Genomic DNA, 15,468 nt, shown 5'->3' with positions numbered 1-15,468 from the left:
ACATACATTTATAAAATAATAATAATTTTAAAAAATGTATGAATGTATAGATATAGCTATAGATTTTATATATAAATCTATAGCTATTTGGGGCCCTTTTAGTTGGGGGCCCCGGGCAGTTCCCTACCTGGCCTACTGGTAAAATCCGCCCCTGCTTCTTGTCCTGCAGAGCTGCAAACAGTCCTGTCTGCAGCTCTCCCTCCTCCGTGCCTCCGTGCGTAAGTACGTAGCCCTCCAAGCCCCGCCCCCGGCCTGGCTCTCACGCACCAGTTACGTCTGACCGTAAAAAATAGAAACTTCCAAGATGGCCGAGTCCGTGGACTCCATGCATTTCGCAGCAAACAGCAAAACAAATTCCCCTAAACCCTTAATAGCTAAGCGGCCACCGGAGAGCCGGCCGCAGTCTTCCAGCGACATTTACCCGCCGCCCCCTAAGAAAGTGCGTGTGGAGGAGAAGGGGCTGAAGCACCGGGCAGTGAACGGAGAGGTGTGCGCAGCGGACAAACACAACGGGAAGCAGAGTTGTGGGAGCCCAGCGAAATGGAGTTTCGGCCCGGCCAAGGCGAGCCTCTCCACCGCGGCTCCCGCTCGGAAAATCTTCAAGATCAGCAACTTCCTCGCGTCGCCTCACAAAGTGAAAAGGCCGAAAGAGAAGCGGCACAAGGAGAAGGAGAAAAGCGGCGAAGCGCAGCGGAGTTCAGCCGCTGCTGTGGAGAAAGTGAGCGCAGCTAGCTGCCATACAAAGACCGAGAACGGAGACGTGAAAATGCTACAGAGAGGTAGGACAACACCGCCAGCCTGCTCAGCTCAGCTCGCTTTTTTTACACTTTAGAGTCAGATTAAGAACTGTGCGTAAAGCAACACTGCAATAAAAAGCTTTATTGCATTATTACATAATTTGCTCTGCCACAGGCCCCAGTATTTATTAGGCCCAGATGGTGATATTCACACGTGGAAAATGTTTGTTCGTCAGTTCTGTCTCAGCGTGGATGTAGCAGTATTTCACCTCACCCGTGTGTTTCTCTCCTCTGTGTGTTTTTTTTCTTCTTCTTTCTTTCCCTCCACCTCAGATCATCGTGTTAAAGAGAAAGACCGAGAGAAGAAGAAAGACAAGAATAAAGAAGAGTGGAAAAGTCACAAATTGCCACCTGTGCATGACATTGCAAGAGAAAACGGAGAAGTGGTTTCTCCACAGAAAGGTAATATAACAGTGACCAACTGGGATGAAAATTATTTTTTTTAAGTTCATTTTAAGATAACTATAAATAACAATAAGTCTTTTAAATTAGTTAGTTAGAGGGTTAACTTTAGTCAAGTCACTTCTCAATACTAACTGTAAAAAACAAGTTAAATTAGAATAATTTAAATATCTGATTTAAAACAATATGTCACATATTTTATTTTATTGCTGTATCATTATTTTTTAATATGGTAAAAACTGCCATCACTAAACACATTAATATAGGGCTGCAGTAAACATAACCCAGTGAAACAAATGTATAAACTATGTAAAGTTTATCAAATTATGATTTAAATCCTCACTGCAGCTACAGGCCTCGAATGATGCACACAACTCTACTTAATCTCTAAAAAAAATGTCTTATCCTCCATTGCAGAGTCTAAGGAGAAGCCCAAAGCCGGGTCAGAGGAAGACCTCCTGCTGAAGAAACTCAAGAAGAAGAAGAAAAAGAAGCACAAAGATGGCGAGCGAGTGAAGGAGAGGCACAACCGACCCAAAATGTATCATCGCTCGTGCCAGACTGTGTGTTCAGGAGTGTCTCTCGGTCTCCCCGAGTTCCTCAGTCGCATCAACGGGAACAACAACAACAACATCAGCAGCAGCAGCAGCAGCAGCAGCAGTCTGCTCCACCCCGCAGCACCGCCACAGCAACACCAGGATCCTCCCGTCACTGCCGCTACCTCCGCCTCCACCCCCTCCATGGTCAGGGACCGGCTGGGCTACAGCTCCCCGCTCCACTGCACCCCAGTTCCGGGCATGCCTGGTCTGGAGTTTGGCCATCTGATCCACATCGAGCAGCAGGCCAACGGAGGGGCGTCTGTGGCGCACGCCTACACCGAGCAGCTCTCCGCTCTGTCTCCGGCTGAGATGCAGCGTTTCGCCCAGGAGTTTGTGACCCTGTCCTTCAGTGAGGACGAGGCCCAGGCTGCAAGTTTTGTGATGGGGATCATCCACGGAGCGGCGTCCTACCTCCCAGACTTCCTGGACTACTTCTCCTACAAGTTCCCCAACGCGCCAGTGAAGATGGAGGTGCTCGGGAAGAAGGACATAGAGACGACAACCATGGTCAACTTCTACTCTCAGGTGAGCATTTTTGTTTTATTTTTCCCGTCTATAATGTTCACGAGTGTAAGAAGCGTCTGCAGGTTAGAGGATTTGTTCACGTTTGTAGTCTGAAGGTCTGAGCAGCACTGACAAAACTGCATCGTTGTCCACAAGCTCAAACAACATGAGAGTCTTTGTGTTTTGAGGTTATCAGTCTGTCGCCCTGAGACATCTTCACTCCTGTGTTCAAAGTGTTTCGCTGTCCAGGTCGTCTCGTTGTGTGTGTCGTCGTGTCGGCTGTTGTCACTTTGTATTGATAGTTAATAGTCCCTTAAAAAACTCCTCAGTTAAGATGCTCGATAGTGATTCTGGTACGGTCAGCTGGAGGTGTGTCGCCTGATACTCCTGAGGAAGGTTTAATTGGATTGAGTCAAGAAAAAAATAATTGTTTTCTTTTTAAAGGTGGCTGGATGCACATCTGCATGCTGGGTGACTGTTTTGTAGCAGCTGTTGTTTGTGTTTACAAAACGTTTTTCTAGTCAGTCAAAGCTAAATTTAAAAAATAATTCCACTTCTTTCCAATCTAAACTAATGTAACAATGTAAGAGGGCAAGCTTCATTTTTTATTTCTTTACTTCCTCACCAGATCATGAACATTGTGTGATTGTTGTATTTTTTTTAAAATTGAGGATTTTTCACATTTGTTTTGAGATCACTTTGCTTTCATACTGAAAAGGTTTGAAAGGATTTTCTGCAGCTTATAAATTTCAAAGAGTGTGAGGCTTCTTACTCTCACAAATCATCTGAGTTCATTTAACAAGATGTGAACAGGAGTTTGTCATTTCTAGATCAGAAAATAAATTATGAAAAACAGGCTTCTCATTCTGAAATCAGCGTCTTTTTTAAAGAGAAAAGCTTTATTATCTTTTATTAAAAGACACGTTGGTTTGTACTCTACAAGTTTTCATAAACCTTTAGTTTTCCCTGCAGATGTTACACATACATCAAAGTCAATGATGATGTACAAAAGTCTGAAGAACTACCAAGAGCCAAGAATGTTTTTATTAAATTTCATCACTAATTACTACATCAAATTATTTATCAATGATTGATATATCCATTTTCTATTATTATATCTGCCATAAACTGCTGCACCCCTACTGTAGCGAGCCACATCCTGAAAGATAAGATCAAGAAATCATGACTCACCTGAGACAACGGTTAAATTATATTTCTTAAATCCCAAAAAGTATGCAGCATGTTAAGAACAGTCATAAATTATGTCTACCACACAATCACAGCATGCACTCTCGCATAATTTGAACACAGATCGAGAGGATCCATTTAGGTCAGGCAAACCTAAAATTATTCCGGCCAGGGACCCCTCGCTGGGAAGGAAAAATGTTTCCAAGGTCTCCCTCTTGATCATACTGATACTCCGCGTGCTTTGTAATCAGATATTCCTTCAGCTCGTCTGGCATCGCGGCTTCAACCGTACCAACATAAGGCAGATGGTGCTTTTCTTCCTGTTGCTGTTCTCAATAAAAACCAAACTCGATATAACTGTCAGCATATTTTCTTAATTTAGCTGGTTTGGGCTTAATGTCAGTTGATGATATGAGCCATGGATTTTTCCAAACAGAGTTCAGATGGTGAAGCGACCGTGTTCACTGCCCCCTGAGTGAATGATTGATTCTCGACTGCATTCGCTGTTAAACTGACATGATGTGTCAGAATCAGAGTTTTTACTGGCATTAACTTACATGTGGGAGTAATGGATACAGTATTAACATGGATTTTATTGCATAGCTCGACTCAAAAGCCTGAAATATTCACTTTTTAATAATCTCTTAGTGTTATGACAGTGTTTTGTTCCTCCAGGCTGTGTGTCACAGACCGCAGGGGTCCTCGGTTCTCACTTTGACAATCACAGTTTTAGAGCATCACAGACGGCGTCTTTGTGATGTTGCAGCACGTTTTTGACTTTTTCCTTTTTCAAATGTTGCTGAAAATGTTCAGGGGTGAGAGGTTTGGTGGTAGCTGGCGGAAACGCCGTGTGTCAAGCCGTCTTTGCTCTTCTTTGGTCGTCAGAAAGTCTGGGGTAGGTTTAATGTGTAATTAGGCTCATTTTTCTGCTGGAAAATGAATCGTCTTTCACGCAAAATAATGTCAGAGGTGGTCTAGTTGATTCTGTGGAAGACACCAACTCATGAAAAGATGAAACATGAATTGGTTTCGATTAGAACCGCGACTACATGTTATTTTCATTATCAATTAACCAGCCGCTTAAATGAAAAAACAGTGTTCACAATTTCTCACAGAGGCCGCGCTAATGTTTTCAATTTGCTTGTTTTGTCTGACTACAATCCTACAATGTTAAGATGTTCAATTTACATATCAGACAAGAAAAGATGGGAGTTTTTGCTGATTGAAACGATTATCAAAATAGTTTATATTTTGGAATAATTTCAGCATTCCGCAAAAACAAAACACATTCCTCCAAACTATTCTGGTTATTTAACCAACGATAACATTTAGACTTATGAAAGAAGTTATTTGGAAATTCAGCTATTAAAACTCTGCACCTCAGTAAGACTCTCTAGATGTTGTTATGAATAATTTTTAAATTAAATATGTTGGCAGTAGATTAATAAAACTTTGAGTCATATCAATATCGTCAACATCTGATGTGAGTATCTATCATCGTTAAAACACCGACATGTAACTGTAACTCATGTGACTCCTGTTCTCACTGTTGTCATCACATCTCCGTCTTTAGAGCTGCGATAATTAGTTGATAAGTCGATCCACAGAAAATTAATTTACAACTATTTTGATAATCAAATAATCATTTTAGTCTTTTTTTTTAAGAGAAAAAAACACATTTTTGCTTGTTGCAGCTTCTTAAATGTGAGGATTGAAGCTTTTCTGTGTCTCACATGATAGTAAAGTGGATTTTTGACTGTTAATCAGACAAAATAAGACCTTTTGAAGACGTCGCTCTAGGCTCTAAGAAATTATAACTGACATTTTTAACAACTTTCTTTTACATTTTATAGACAAAACAATTAATTGAGAAAATAAATCAGTAATGAAAATAATCTTTCAGTGTTTCTCGTATACACTTTCAACAGGGGCTGCTGAAATTTCAGCTTGTACATAATAATCACGACAAACGCAAACCATTCACACTCTCTCCGCTTCCAGCAGCTGAGCAAGCGGAGTGAAAAATAAAACTGGTATCATGTATGATCACACAGTAGCCTCTGCTCCCTGTGTCGGTTTGACCGAGGGCGGGGCTCAGCTCCTCCCCACACACACACACACACACACACACACACACACACACACACACACACACACACACACACACACACACACACACACACACACAAAGCAGAGATACCATGGTGGAGATAGTGAACCAGGTGAAGTGAAAGAGAAAGTTTTATTCGAGTTGATGACAGCTACCTTTGTTACTATAAGTGCAATAAAACCTTTGCGAGTAAAAAGCGAAGACGTACTTTATCAAACCACCTGTTTAACAAGAATAAACAAGCAATGTTTTTCACCACTTTGCCCGCAGTGTTGCGTCCACCGGCGGTATGTTCAACCACAGCGCGCTCGTTAAGCTATGAGTGTTATGAACAAGCTAAAATAAAAGCTGTGTGTATGTAGCTGCTGTAAATGTTTGGCGTAGTTTGCAACGTATATTAAAACTAGTCAAATTCCTGTAAACTTCGCTGCCGACTGAGACAAACCAGCCCCTCCTCTCCCTCTCTCTCTATACCGGCGGTACCTGCAGGCAGTGAATCATATCAACAGGACGAAGGACTGATAGAGACTGATGTCTGTTTTCTTCATTCTTTCTAAACTTCACTCACTATTTTGATGTGAGAAACATGATATAATATTATAATACTATTCACTGACATTTTAGATTTGTTTCCAGTGAGGTATTATTGAGTTTATATAGTGACTTTGCTGTTGTAAACATCACTGCTGCTGCTCTCGAAAACAATATTTAGTTATATTTAAAATATAAATCAATTCTAATCCTGTTCTGGGTTAGGAAAACTTCAGGACACTGTGTTTCCTTCCTCAGTGAGCATATTTGTTTCACTTTCCTTCTTTCTAATGTTTGAGTGTTTGGTGAAAAACTACAATCTGTGTGGGTTTTTTTTAAATAAATATTGTAATGACAATGGTACAAAATGATGTGAAAATGCATACTTTTTAGTCAAATAACATAAAATTTTCTTAGGGAAGACCCACCAAACCCCTCGACTGTGCTGAGGCATTACATTTTTTGACATTTATTACAATGACACTTATCTGGACCTCCAGAGCCCTTCTGGTGTCAAATGCTCCTGTAAATGATCACACACATGACACTTTGGACATGGATGAACCTATCTGGAACAGTTCTAAGGTAGTTTTAAGTTATTCCACTGCTGGTGTGTGCAAATATGCGCCCTGGCGTTGTGGACTCTGCACACGCACAACAGCACCGCTGCTGAAAAAAATCCGAGGGGAAACACGGTCTTTAGTTGCAGACGTATCCTTCTTGCAGTGTGATGCACCCCTTAATACAGTTCATACAGTTCTTTCCAGATTTGTACTTGTAATTCATGAAAACTGTACTTTCAGTGCAGTTTTTTTTTCATTGCTTGTATTTTATATCATAGTGACGTGCACCCTGCATTTTCATTAATGGTTTCATTTGCACTTCTCACATCCCTTTATTTTACATGTCAGATATTTTACTGTGTATGTGTTTACAGTAGACTAAAGTGTGAATGTCCCAGAGGGGAAATTTGGCTCACAGATAGCAGTCAATAATAATAAATACTTTAAAAGTACTGGAATTAATAAGAACTACAATAAAGGCAAAAAAGTAAATACATAGCTGATGTCACTGTTGATATTCTCACTTGTCACCAAAACCATTAAAAATAAAACAAGAAGAAGTCAGAAACTAGGAGACACCCTGTCACATCCACAGCTAGAAACAGACCATGTTACATTTTGTTTAAAGTCAATGAATTATGTGAAAAAAGACTTCATATATCTGTTAGTGACGCCCCTAGGGAGGTAAAATCTGTGTCCCGATGGAAGCAAATTAAACTCACTGTGTAAAGCGTGCTATGAGTCCAATGAGACGCCCTGAGCTTTCTGCTTATGTCTGTATACTGTGTTTCATATATTTACATATTATTTTATATTTTATTCCTGTAAACTGGGCATCTTTGGCACAAAAACTTCCATCAAGACAAATAAAGTTATGAAAGAATGTAACTAGATTATACAGTTAGAGACAATACACACAATAGTCTTTTCCTGCAGTATAATACAGTGAGATGTGACGACACCATAAACTACAGCTTCAAAAGAGAAACAAAGTTGAGTTCTGAAACATAATTAAGGTTTATGAGCCGCTCTGAAGCATCAGCCCTGCTTGCTGAAGCCCTCTGTGCACTGTTGACACCTTGATTCATTCGTTCAGCTCTGCTTCGCAGTCAACAGTCTGTTACACAAGCAAGCGACCCATGTGAACCTCATATCTGATTTTTGTCGTCTTTATGACCCTTATGATTAGAGGGCCTCTTTCCGATCGCATAATTCACAAGTTTCAGTTGGTTTTTCACTAGTTTTTGTGCAAGACAGTCTTTCCTTCCTCAGATTAACAACAGCTTGTCTTTTCTTTGTCGTGTGTTGACATTTTGCCTCCCATAATTACTGCTGAGTGTCTTGGAGCTCCAATAAAAGTAAATCTTTGTATTTAAGGTCTTGTTAACTGGCTAACATCTGCTGCTAAGACTTTTAATGAGAGCTTTATTAAAGACAGGTGCACTGGAAAGGTTATACCGTTTATGTCAAGAACAATGACAGTCCTGAACCAATATGTTGTCTGTTAAAGGTGCAAATGTTTTCAACTTTTCATCTGGCAGTAAACTACATGTCAGGTTTAGATCTGTCAGAGTAGGATTTGTTGATACCTGCTTACTGATCTGTCTCCTCTGTGTTCTCCTGCTGCAGGTGAAGCGGACATATTCCCAGGGAACGTACCGTGCCGGGGCCATGCGGCAGGTCAGTCTGGTCGGGGCTGTGGACGAAGAGGTTGGAGACTACTTCCCAGAGTTCATCAGCATGTTAGAGGAATCTCCCTTTCTGGAGGTAAGTGTGTGTGTGTGTGTGTGTGCATACGCCTACAGCCAGTAAGTTTTCTGCAGTGTGTCATTGTGTAACTCCTTATTTCTCACCCTGTGTTTACGCAGCGGACTCTGCCCTGGGGAACGTTCTCCAGTCTGCGGCTGCAGAGCCCCACTGAGAGCGACGACGGCCCCATCATGTGGGTCAGACCTGGAGAACAGATGATCCCTATGGCTGACATGCCAAAATCACCCTTCAAAAGGAAAAGGTGGGTTGACATGTTGAGTGTGTAAATATTTACCGGTGCACAGGTGTAATATGCCCCTTTTACACAACCTGTTCAAGGTGGGAATGGTGCGCCGTTATTCCACCCCACCATTCTGTATAAAACATACAAACATGGAATCGGGGGACAATGCTGTTCCGCCATTTAGCTGGCAGTGAAGGTAGTCACATCGCCAGATCGATGTCTGTTTGAATTGGACAGCCAGCATGGCGGGACTACACACACTATATGCCAGCGCTGTTGTGTTACACATCATGCCTTTGATTCTGAAACGTCAGCATGCTATCTGAAATCATACACGGAGGCAGCATTATGCCCGCTTTGTTTGGTTCAGTGTAAAAAAGCAAAGCCAGCATGATGACGGGTCTTCTTTACAGCAATATTACTGCAGTCTCACCAGCATCCTCATTTTTGAAAGCAGGAAATTTTGAAGTTGAGCTGACGTAGCAAAACCACATTTTAGTGAAATATTTCTGAATCACTGAATGTATCCTGACTGTTGTAAATACACATATTTCAGGTCCACCAATGAAATAAAGAACCTGCAGTATCTACCCAGAGCCAGTGAGCCCAGGGAGATGCTGTTTGAGGACCGGACGAGAGCCCACGCTGACCACATCGGTCAGGGGTTTGAGAGACAAACTACTGCTGCTGTAGGTGTGCTGAAGGCAGTACGCTGCGGAGAGGAGTAAGTACACAGTGGCAGAGTTCCCACGTGTCTTGGAAAACCTTGAAAACTGTTGACCAATTTTCCAGTCATAGAAAAACACATGGAAAATAATAGAAAAAGTAAAATGTCCTGGAAAATTATTTCATCATTCTCCTATTTTCCTTTAGCCGAGAACGAACTACTAGGCTACCTATCAGAGCTCCCCAAAACAGAAAACATTGCCATCTGAAAGGGTTAAGTTATGTTCAGGATCATATTAACGTTCAAATGGTAGTTTATGGAAGAGACTCTTTTGAATAGGGTGATCTCAGTTATGTTGTGGACACACTGTGAACACACCCCCCAAGTCACATCACATGGTAGCACAGCGCAGGTTGGATGACATCACAACTTAAGTGGCTGAAACTCTGAATAACGTAAGTTACATTATCCTGCAAATGTAAATATTAGTCACTGCTGGCTGGTAACTTTTTATTAGGTTTATAGATTAACGTTGCCTTCTTTCCAACTTGTTTTAAAAGGTTAAATAATGTTAAATTGGTTAGCATGTTTGGTTCAGTTGCTAAAGTTGATGTGCCTGCTAGCTTTTTTTTGCCTGCAAAGGTTTAAGGTTTGTGATTCAACTCTGGCTGGGAGCAATGGTTTCAAATGTGTGTTGGGTATTGTTGAGAGAGTTGGATTATAATGAACGGGAAGCCGAGGTCAAAACAATGAATGGGAGCCCAACTGTATGTGATTCAAACACCTGCTAAATACTGTTTAGCCGGTATTGGCAGCAATGCGTCTCTTCGAACGCAGTGCTGCATTGTTATGGTAAAATGGACCATAACATTGACTCAGTAACCATGGTAACATAAGCTGAAGGTGCAATAGCAATATTTGAGAAACTCCTACAGGTTCTCCTCAAAGCGGGATGGTACACTGCCTCCAAGTGTGACAAAGTTCTTGCTCAGTATAAAGCAGAGTTCCAAGATTTTGTTTACAGCTGCAGGCTTGATGAATTTCTTATAAGATTTGTCAGTGGCAGAGCAGAGTATGCAGCACTGTGGGATCTAATGAAATGTCTCCCTACACTGTCTCATGGACAAGCTGCAGTAGAAAGAGGTACTTTGGCAACAAGGATATGCTCATAGAAAACCTGAAGCCTGAAGGAGAGGACTCTGGTAGCATTGCACTTGGTCCAGGATGCTATGGCTGGACATGCAATAGATTAAGCTCTGCCAAAAGACCTCATTGAACATTGCAAAGGTAGCAAGGATGAGGTATGTGCAGTACCTGGAGGATGAAAAAAAAGAAAAAAGACCAAACTGCTAATGAGAAGAAAAGAAAGGAGCTCCAGCATGAAATGGCAAATGTCAAAGCAAAACGGCAAAGAATAATGCAAAGCAGACGATGCACAAAGAGGCAGATGAAATGGCAGTCAGGGCAGAGAAAAAACAGAACTTCACGTTACTGTCAAAATCAAAAGCCTATCACAAAAGTGTTAGAGAGAAAAGGGAAGAGCTGGCAGCTCTAGAAAAACTCTGGAGAACCTGCAGCAGAGTGTCAAGAGACTGAAGCTCAATGAGAACATTTTTATTTGAATGTGACATTTGCTCTGTTTTGTATTCACCACTTTGCATGATGAATATCCATGATACAGCAGCTATACTTTTGAGTTCTTGATCTTCCTGATTTTATTTATTTATTTGTTTGTTTGTTTGAGTAAGGCAGGTGCCAGATACTTTTGCTGGCTCTTTATTTTTTACTTAATTTTTATTTTTTAAAGAAAGTAAGAGAGAAAAGAGAAAGCTGAGATGAGAGTTGCCTAAACCATTGTTTTAACTTAGTTATACTAATACTGTGACATGCTATACATCTGCAGGTGTTTTTGCATTGTTCTGTAAGCAATTTTACGTAATTTCCAAGCATGTAAGAGATGATTTCATAGATAAGGTAAAGCCATAGACTGCACGTCTTTTAAATCAGACTCCCACAGAGAGGAACATATTAGTATATGGCACGATCCCGGTCTGTCATACCCGGAAGATCATCACTGAAAATATCCTGGAAAAGTCCTGGAAAATGATCGCTAGGAAAGAGTGGGAACCTGACAGTGACACCTTATCACATTCAGCACACTTTTGCATAGAATTACAACTCAACCGTCTCAGGACGTCCGGTGTCACTGACAACATGTAAAGCTAAAACTGTGATGGAGTATCAGAAACATAGTTAATGTTGCTTTTGTGTTCTTGTTTTAATTAAAACCACTGAGCAGGACTTTCTGTGTTGCTTTACAGCAGTGACACTCCGGCCCGGATTACCAAAGATGTTGTGTGTTTCCACGCTGGAGATTTCCCAGATGTGGTCATGAGGCTGCAGCTGGACCTCCACGAGCCTCCGCTGTCTCAGGTCGGTCGGAGTTCTTAACTGTATTTCTAATTTTGAGGGTGAATTTTGGACTTAAATCAGCCAATTGGCCAGAAACACGACTACAAATGAACGATAATGTTGTTCTGTATCTGCTGGATGTGTAAAGAGCCGACTGTTTGCTAACATGTCTTCAGTAACAACTTTATAAGATATGTCACACAGATATGACTTTGGTGATCAATTAGAGAGATTCTCCAGCACATTACTGGCCATTAGTTGTACAAATCACGACCAGCATCAGTTTTTCTTCTCTCTACCAAGCAGGAGTTACTGTACAATTCTGAATATTTGAACATTTTCTCTGTGTAACCGAGCCACAACTGAATCTCTCTTGTTCCTGTCATTGCCTCCACAGTGTGTACAGTGGATTGACGACGCCAAACTGAACCAGCTAAGGAGGGAGGGGATCCGATACGCCCGTATCCAACTCTACCACGATGACATCTACTTCATTCCTAGAGGAGTTGTCCACCAGTTCAAAACTGTGTCTGCTGTCTGCAGTTTGGCCTGGCACATCCGGCTCAAACAGTATCACCAACACGAGGAGAAGGAGGAGGAGGAGGAAGAGGAGGAGGAGGAGGAGGAGGAGGAGGAGGAAGAGGTGAAGCAAGAGGAGAAGTGTGCACCCAGAGAAGTCTCACTTCATATCAAAGAAGAGGGGGAACATGAGGAAGTTGAGGCGAAGGAGTGTGACACTGCTGTACAGACAGTGACGAAGCTGGAGGATGAGGACGGTGAGGGAAGGGAGGGGCCGCCCTCACAAACTCCGACACAGATTTTCAAGGAGGAAGAGCACGAGAACAGAGCCGAGATGAAGGACTCGTCAACGATACAGTCTCTACCTTCTGTCAAGAAGGAGAGAGATGAAGGTGTACTCGCTCACACACTAACGGAGCCCAAGGCTGAGGAAGATGAAAAGGAGGAAGGTAAGGGAGGGGGAGACGGAGGTGCAGGCGCATGCCAGACACTGCAGAAGGGCCATGAAGAGGGTGGAGTGGACGGTGCATCTTTAAAGTCACTACAGCAAATTAAGAAGGAGAACGATGTGGAGGAAGAGAGGCAGCAAAAGACGACTCAGCCAGGTCAAGGTCTAAAAGAGAAAAGTAAAGACAGTATAACCAGCACTTACAACGTACCGCAAATCAAAAAGGAAAAGGATAAAGGAAAGAGAGAGAGAGATGAAAAAGAAAGGGCTAAAGAGAAGGAGAAGAAGGACAAGGACAGGAGTAAAGAGAAGGAAAGGGATAAAAAGGACAGGGGGAAAGACAGGGATAGAGAGAAGGACAGGATGAGAGAACAGGAGAAAGTCAAGGCAGAGGGTGGCAGAGAGGGCAGCACGTCCACGCAGCCATTGCAGCAGATCAGGAAAAAAGAGGACGAGGAGCGGACAAGAGAGGGCAGTAAAGCGTCTCAAACTTCCCTGCCCGCTCAGAGAGACGAGAAGTGGGCCAAGGAGTGGGATTCAAAGACGCAGCCTCACGTCAAGAGAGAGAAGGAGCACGAGAAAGACAGGGGAGGCGCGCAGGCAGCCTCTTACACGCGGCCAGACAGAGAGGAGGCTCGAGACGCCTGCACGCATAAACACAAGTCTTCACACGGGAAGAAGGAGAAGAGCGGGCACAGGGAGGGCAAGGAGAGCAGCACCTCGACTACGCAGGGAGTGCAGGCGAAGTCAGGGAGAGAGGACGGGAAGACGGGCACTCCCAAACCTGCGAACATTCAGGTAAAGAAAGACGGAAAGAAGGATAAAGACATCAACAGCAAAGAGGAGAGGAAGAAGTCTGCTTCTGGTCCCCCGCCAGCAGAACACAAACCACCAAGGACGCTCATCACCTTTGACCTCTTTAAGCCGATGGAGGCTCACCAGACTCTGGCTCTTTCCTTCACGGACAGTAGACCTAAGACCCACCATCACAGTGACTCTCGAGGCTCTTCCTCTAAGCTCGGATCAGAGAGCCGGACAGTTGTGTCCTCTAAAGGACCAAAAGTAAAGGACTCGATGCAGGGAAAACCTGCCACACCCCTACAGGACACTCGGCCGCAGCAGCACTCATTAAAACAGCCCCTCAAAACACACACACCCCAAACACAGAAAGACTTCTTAATATGAATGTCTTAGATGTCTGGTCTTCTTTTTTTTTTACTGTACAACTTACGCCGAGGCTTTGTTAAAATATTTGAAGATGCGCCCTTCCTTCACACGTAAACTGGTTTTTCTAATTCGTAAAAGACGGGCAGACGCATTCCATTACTTTGCTGTGACATTGACGCCGCCACATTTTACTCCAGTGACGTAGTGAAAAGAGGACGCACCCTTCAAGTATTTTAACAGCGCCCAAGAATGTAAGCTAAGTAGCTCACTTCACGTTTGTTAGCGAATGTATGTAGGCTCTATATAAAATGTTATGTGACCCGTGTGTCAGTGCCTGTGCACTACTTAGCTTCGCTCTTAAAGCACCTATTTTAGGTACTGGACTATTCAATCTGAAAACAACCACGCTTACTCCCTGCTATAGGAAAAACCTACGTTCACTGTTTGGAACATGTCGGCAAGTCACTGAGCTCCTACTGAAATCCTCTCTTGGCCACGTCATTTTAGTCGATGGGGTTTGTCGTTTTAACACTCCAAAATCGGAGCAAGTCGTTGTTTTCAGACTGGACTTTGTTTGACTCATACAGGGCTGTAAATGATACTGTATGTACCAAAACTGTACAGTATAGATGTTATTAGCACCAATGTGAGAAAATGTATACAGAAATTGCATATATTTTTTGTAAGACAAGTTTTATTTTCCATAGAACTTATTTATATCATTTACTGTCTGTTTTTATTTGAAACCAATGTATGTGAAAATTTTGTTGTAAATACATTTTATTTCCTAAGATAAGACTTGGTAGTGTGATTTATACTCTGATCAGAACCTCTCAATAAATGGTTCAAAATATTGACTTAGTCGATGTCTCTTCTGCATTTCATATTCGTCCTTTTTTTTTTTTTTTTTTAAAGCCTTTTTTAGCAGCTAGGCTCTACAGATGGATTGGACTGCCATGAAACTTGGTGCAGACACTGATGATCCTCAGAGGATGAAGCCTAATGATGAGCCCTGACTTTGTATCTTGTGCCACCAACAGTTCAAAACGTCCACCTCTCTAATACGTCAGTTCATGGCAGTATAGTCTGAGCATTACTTTTAGTTTGATGCTAATATAGAATGCTAACATGCTAATTATTATAATTACCTAACAGCATTCATGTTAAATGCTGTTGGTAGCATGCCATTATGACACAGGCCTCTCCTACAGCACACGTTTTGACTTGTATTAGGTAAAGCACAGGTGTTGCTAATAATAGTAACCATGGATCTGTTGTACTCAAGTGTCCCAGTAAGCCAACCAGCCCGCACAATACCAGGAATCTGAAACTGAACCAGCGAAATCTAAGCCAGCCATCATTTATTTGATTGTTTACACTTGTGTTTTAGGGCTGCAACTAAGGATTATTTTCATAATCAGTTACTCTGGTGATTACTTTCTAAATTAATCAATTGGTCAATAAAATGGTGAAATATGTCAATTACTGTCCAAAGTCCAAGGTGACGTCCTCAAATGTTTTGTTTTGTCAGGACTGAACTGGAAGAACAGTCCATAACCCAACATTTG

At 42.2% G+C, this 15,468-nt stretch overlaps 1 protein-coding gene across 1 annotated transcript; it reads left to right on the top strand.

Moving 5' to 3' along the window:
- Positions 1-209: 209 nt before the first annotated feature.
- LOC121897891 (lysine-specific demethylase RSBN1L-like) lies at positions 210-14,753 on the top strand. Its single transcript, XM_042412680.1, has 8 exons — positions 210-779; positions 1,071-1,199; positions 1,617-2,323; positions 8,324-8,461; positions 8,563-8,705; positions 9,244-9,411; positions 11,676-11,787; positions 12,164-14,753. The coding sequence occupies exons 1-8, from the start codon at positions 305-307 to the stop codon at positions 13,916-13,918; spliced, it is 3,627 nt and encodes a 1,208-aa protein (XP_042268614.1). The 5' UTR covers positions 210-304; the 3' UTR covers positions 13,919-14,753.
- Positions 14,754-15,468: the final 715 nt, after the last annotated feature.

The sequence above is a fragment of the Thunnus maccoyii genome, chromosome 5 (assembly GCF_910596095.1).
Source record: "Thunnus maccoyii chromosome 5, fThuMac1.1, whole genome shotgun sequence".
Taxonomy (NCBI): domain Eukaryota; kingdom Metazoa; phylum Chordata; class Actinopteri; order Scombriformes; family Scombridae; genus Thunnus; species Thunnus maccoyii.
This window is presented reverse-complemented; position numbering and strand designations above follow the sequence as displayed.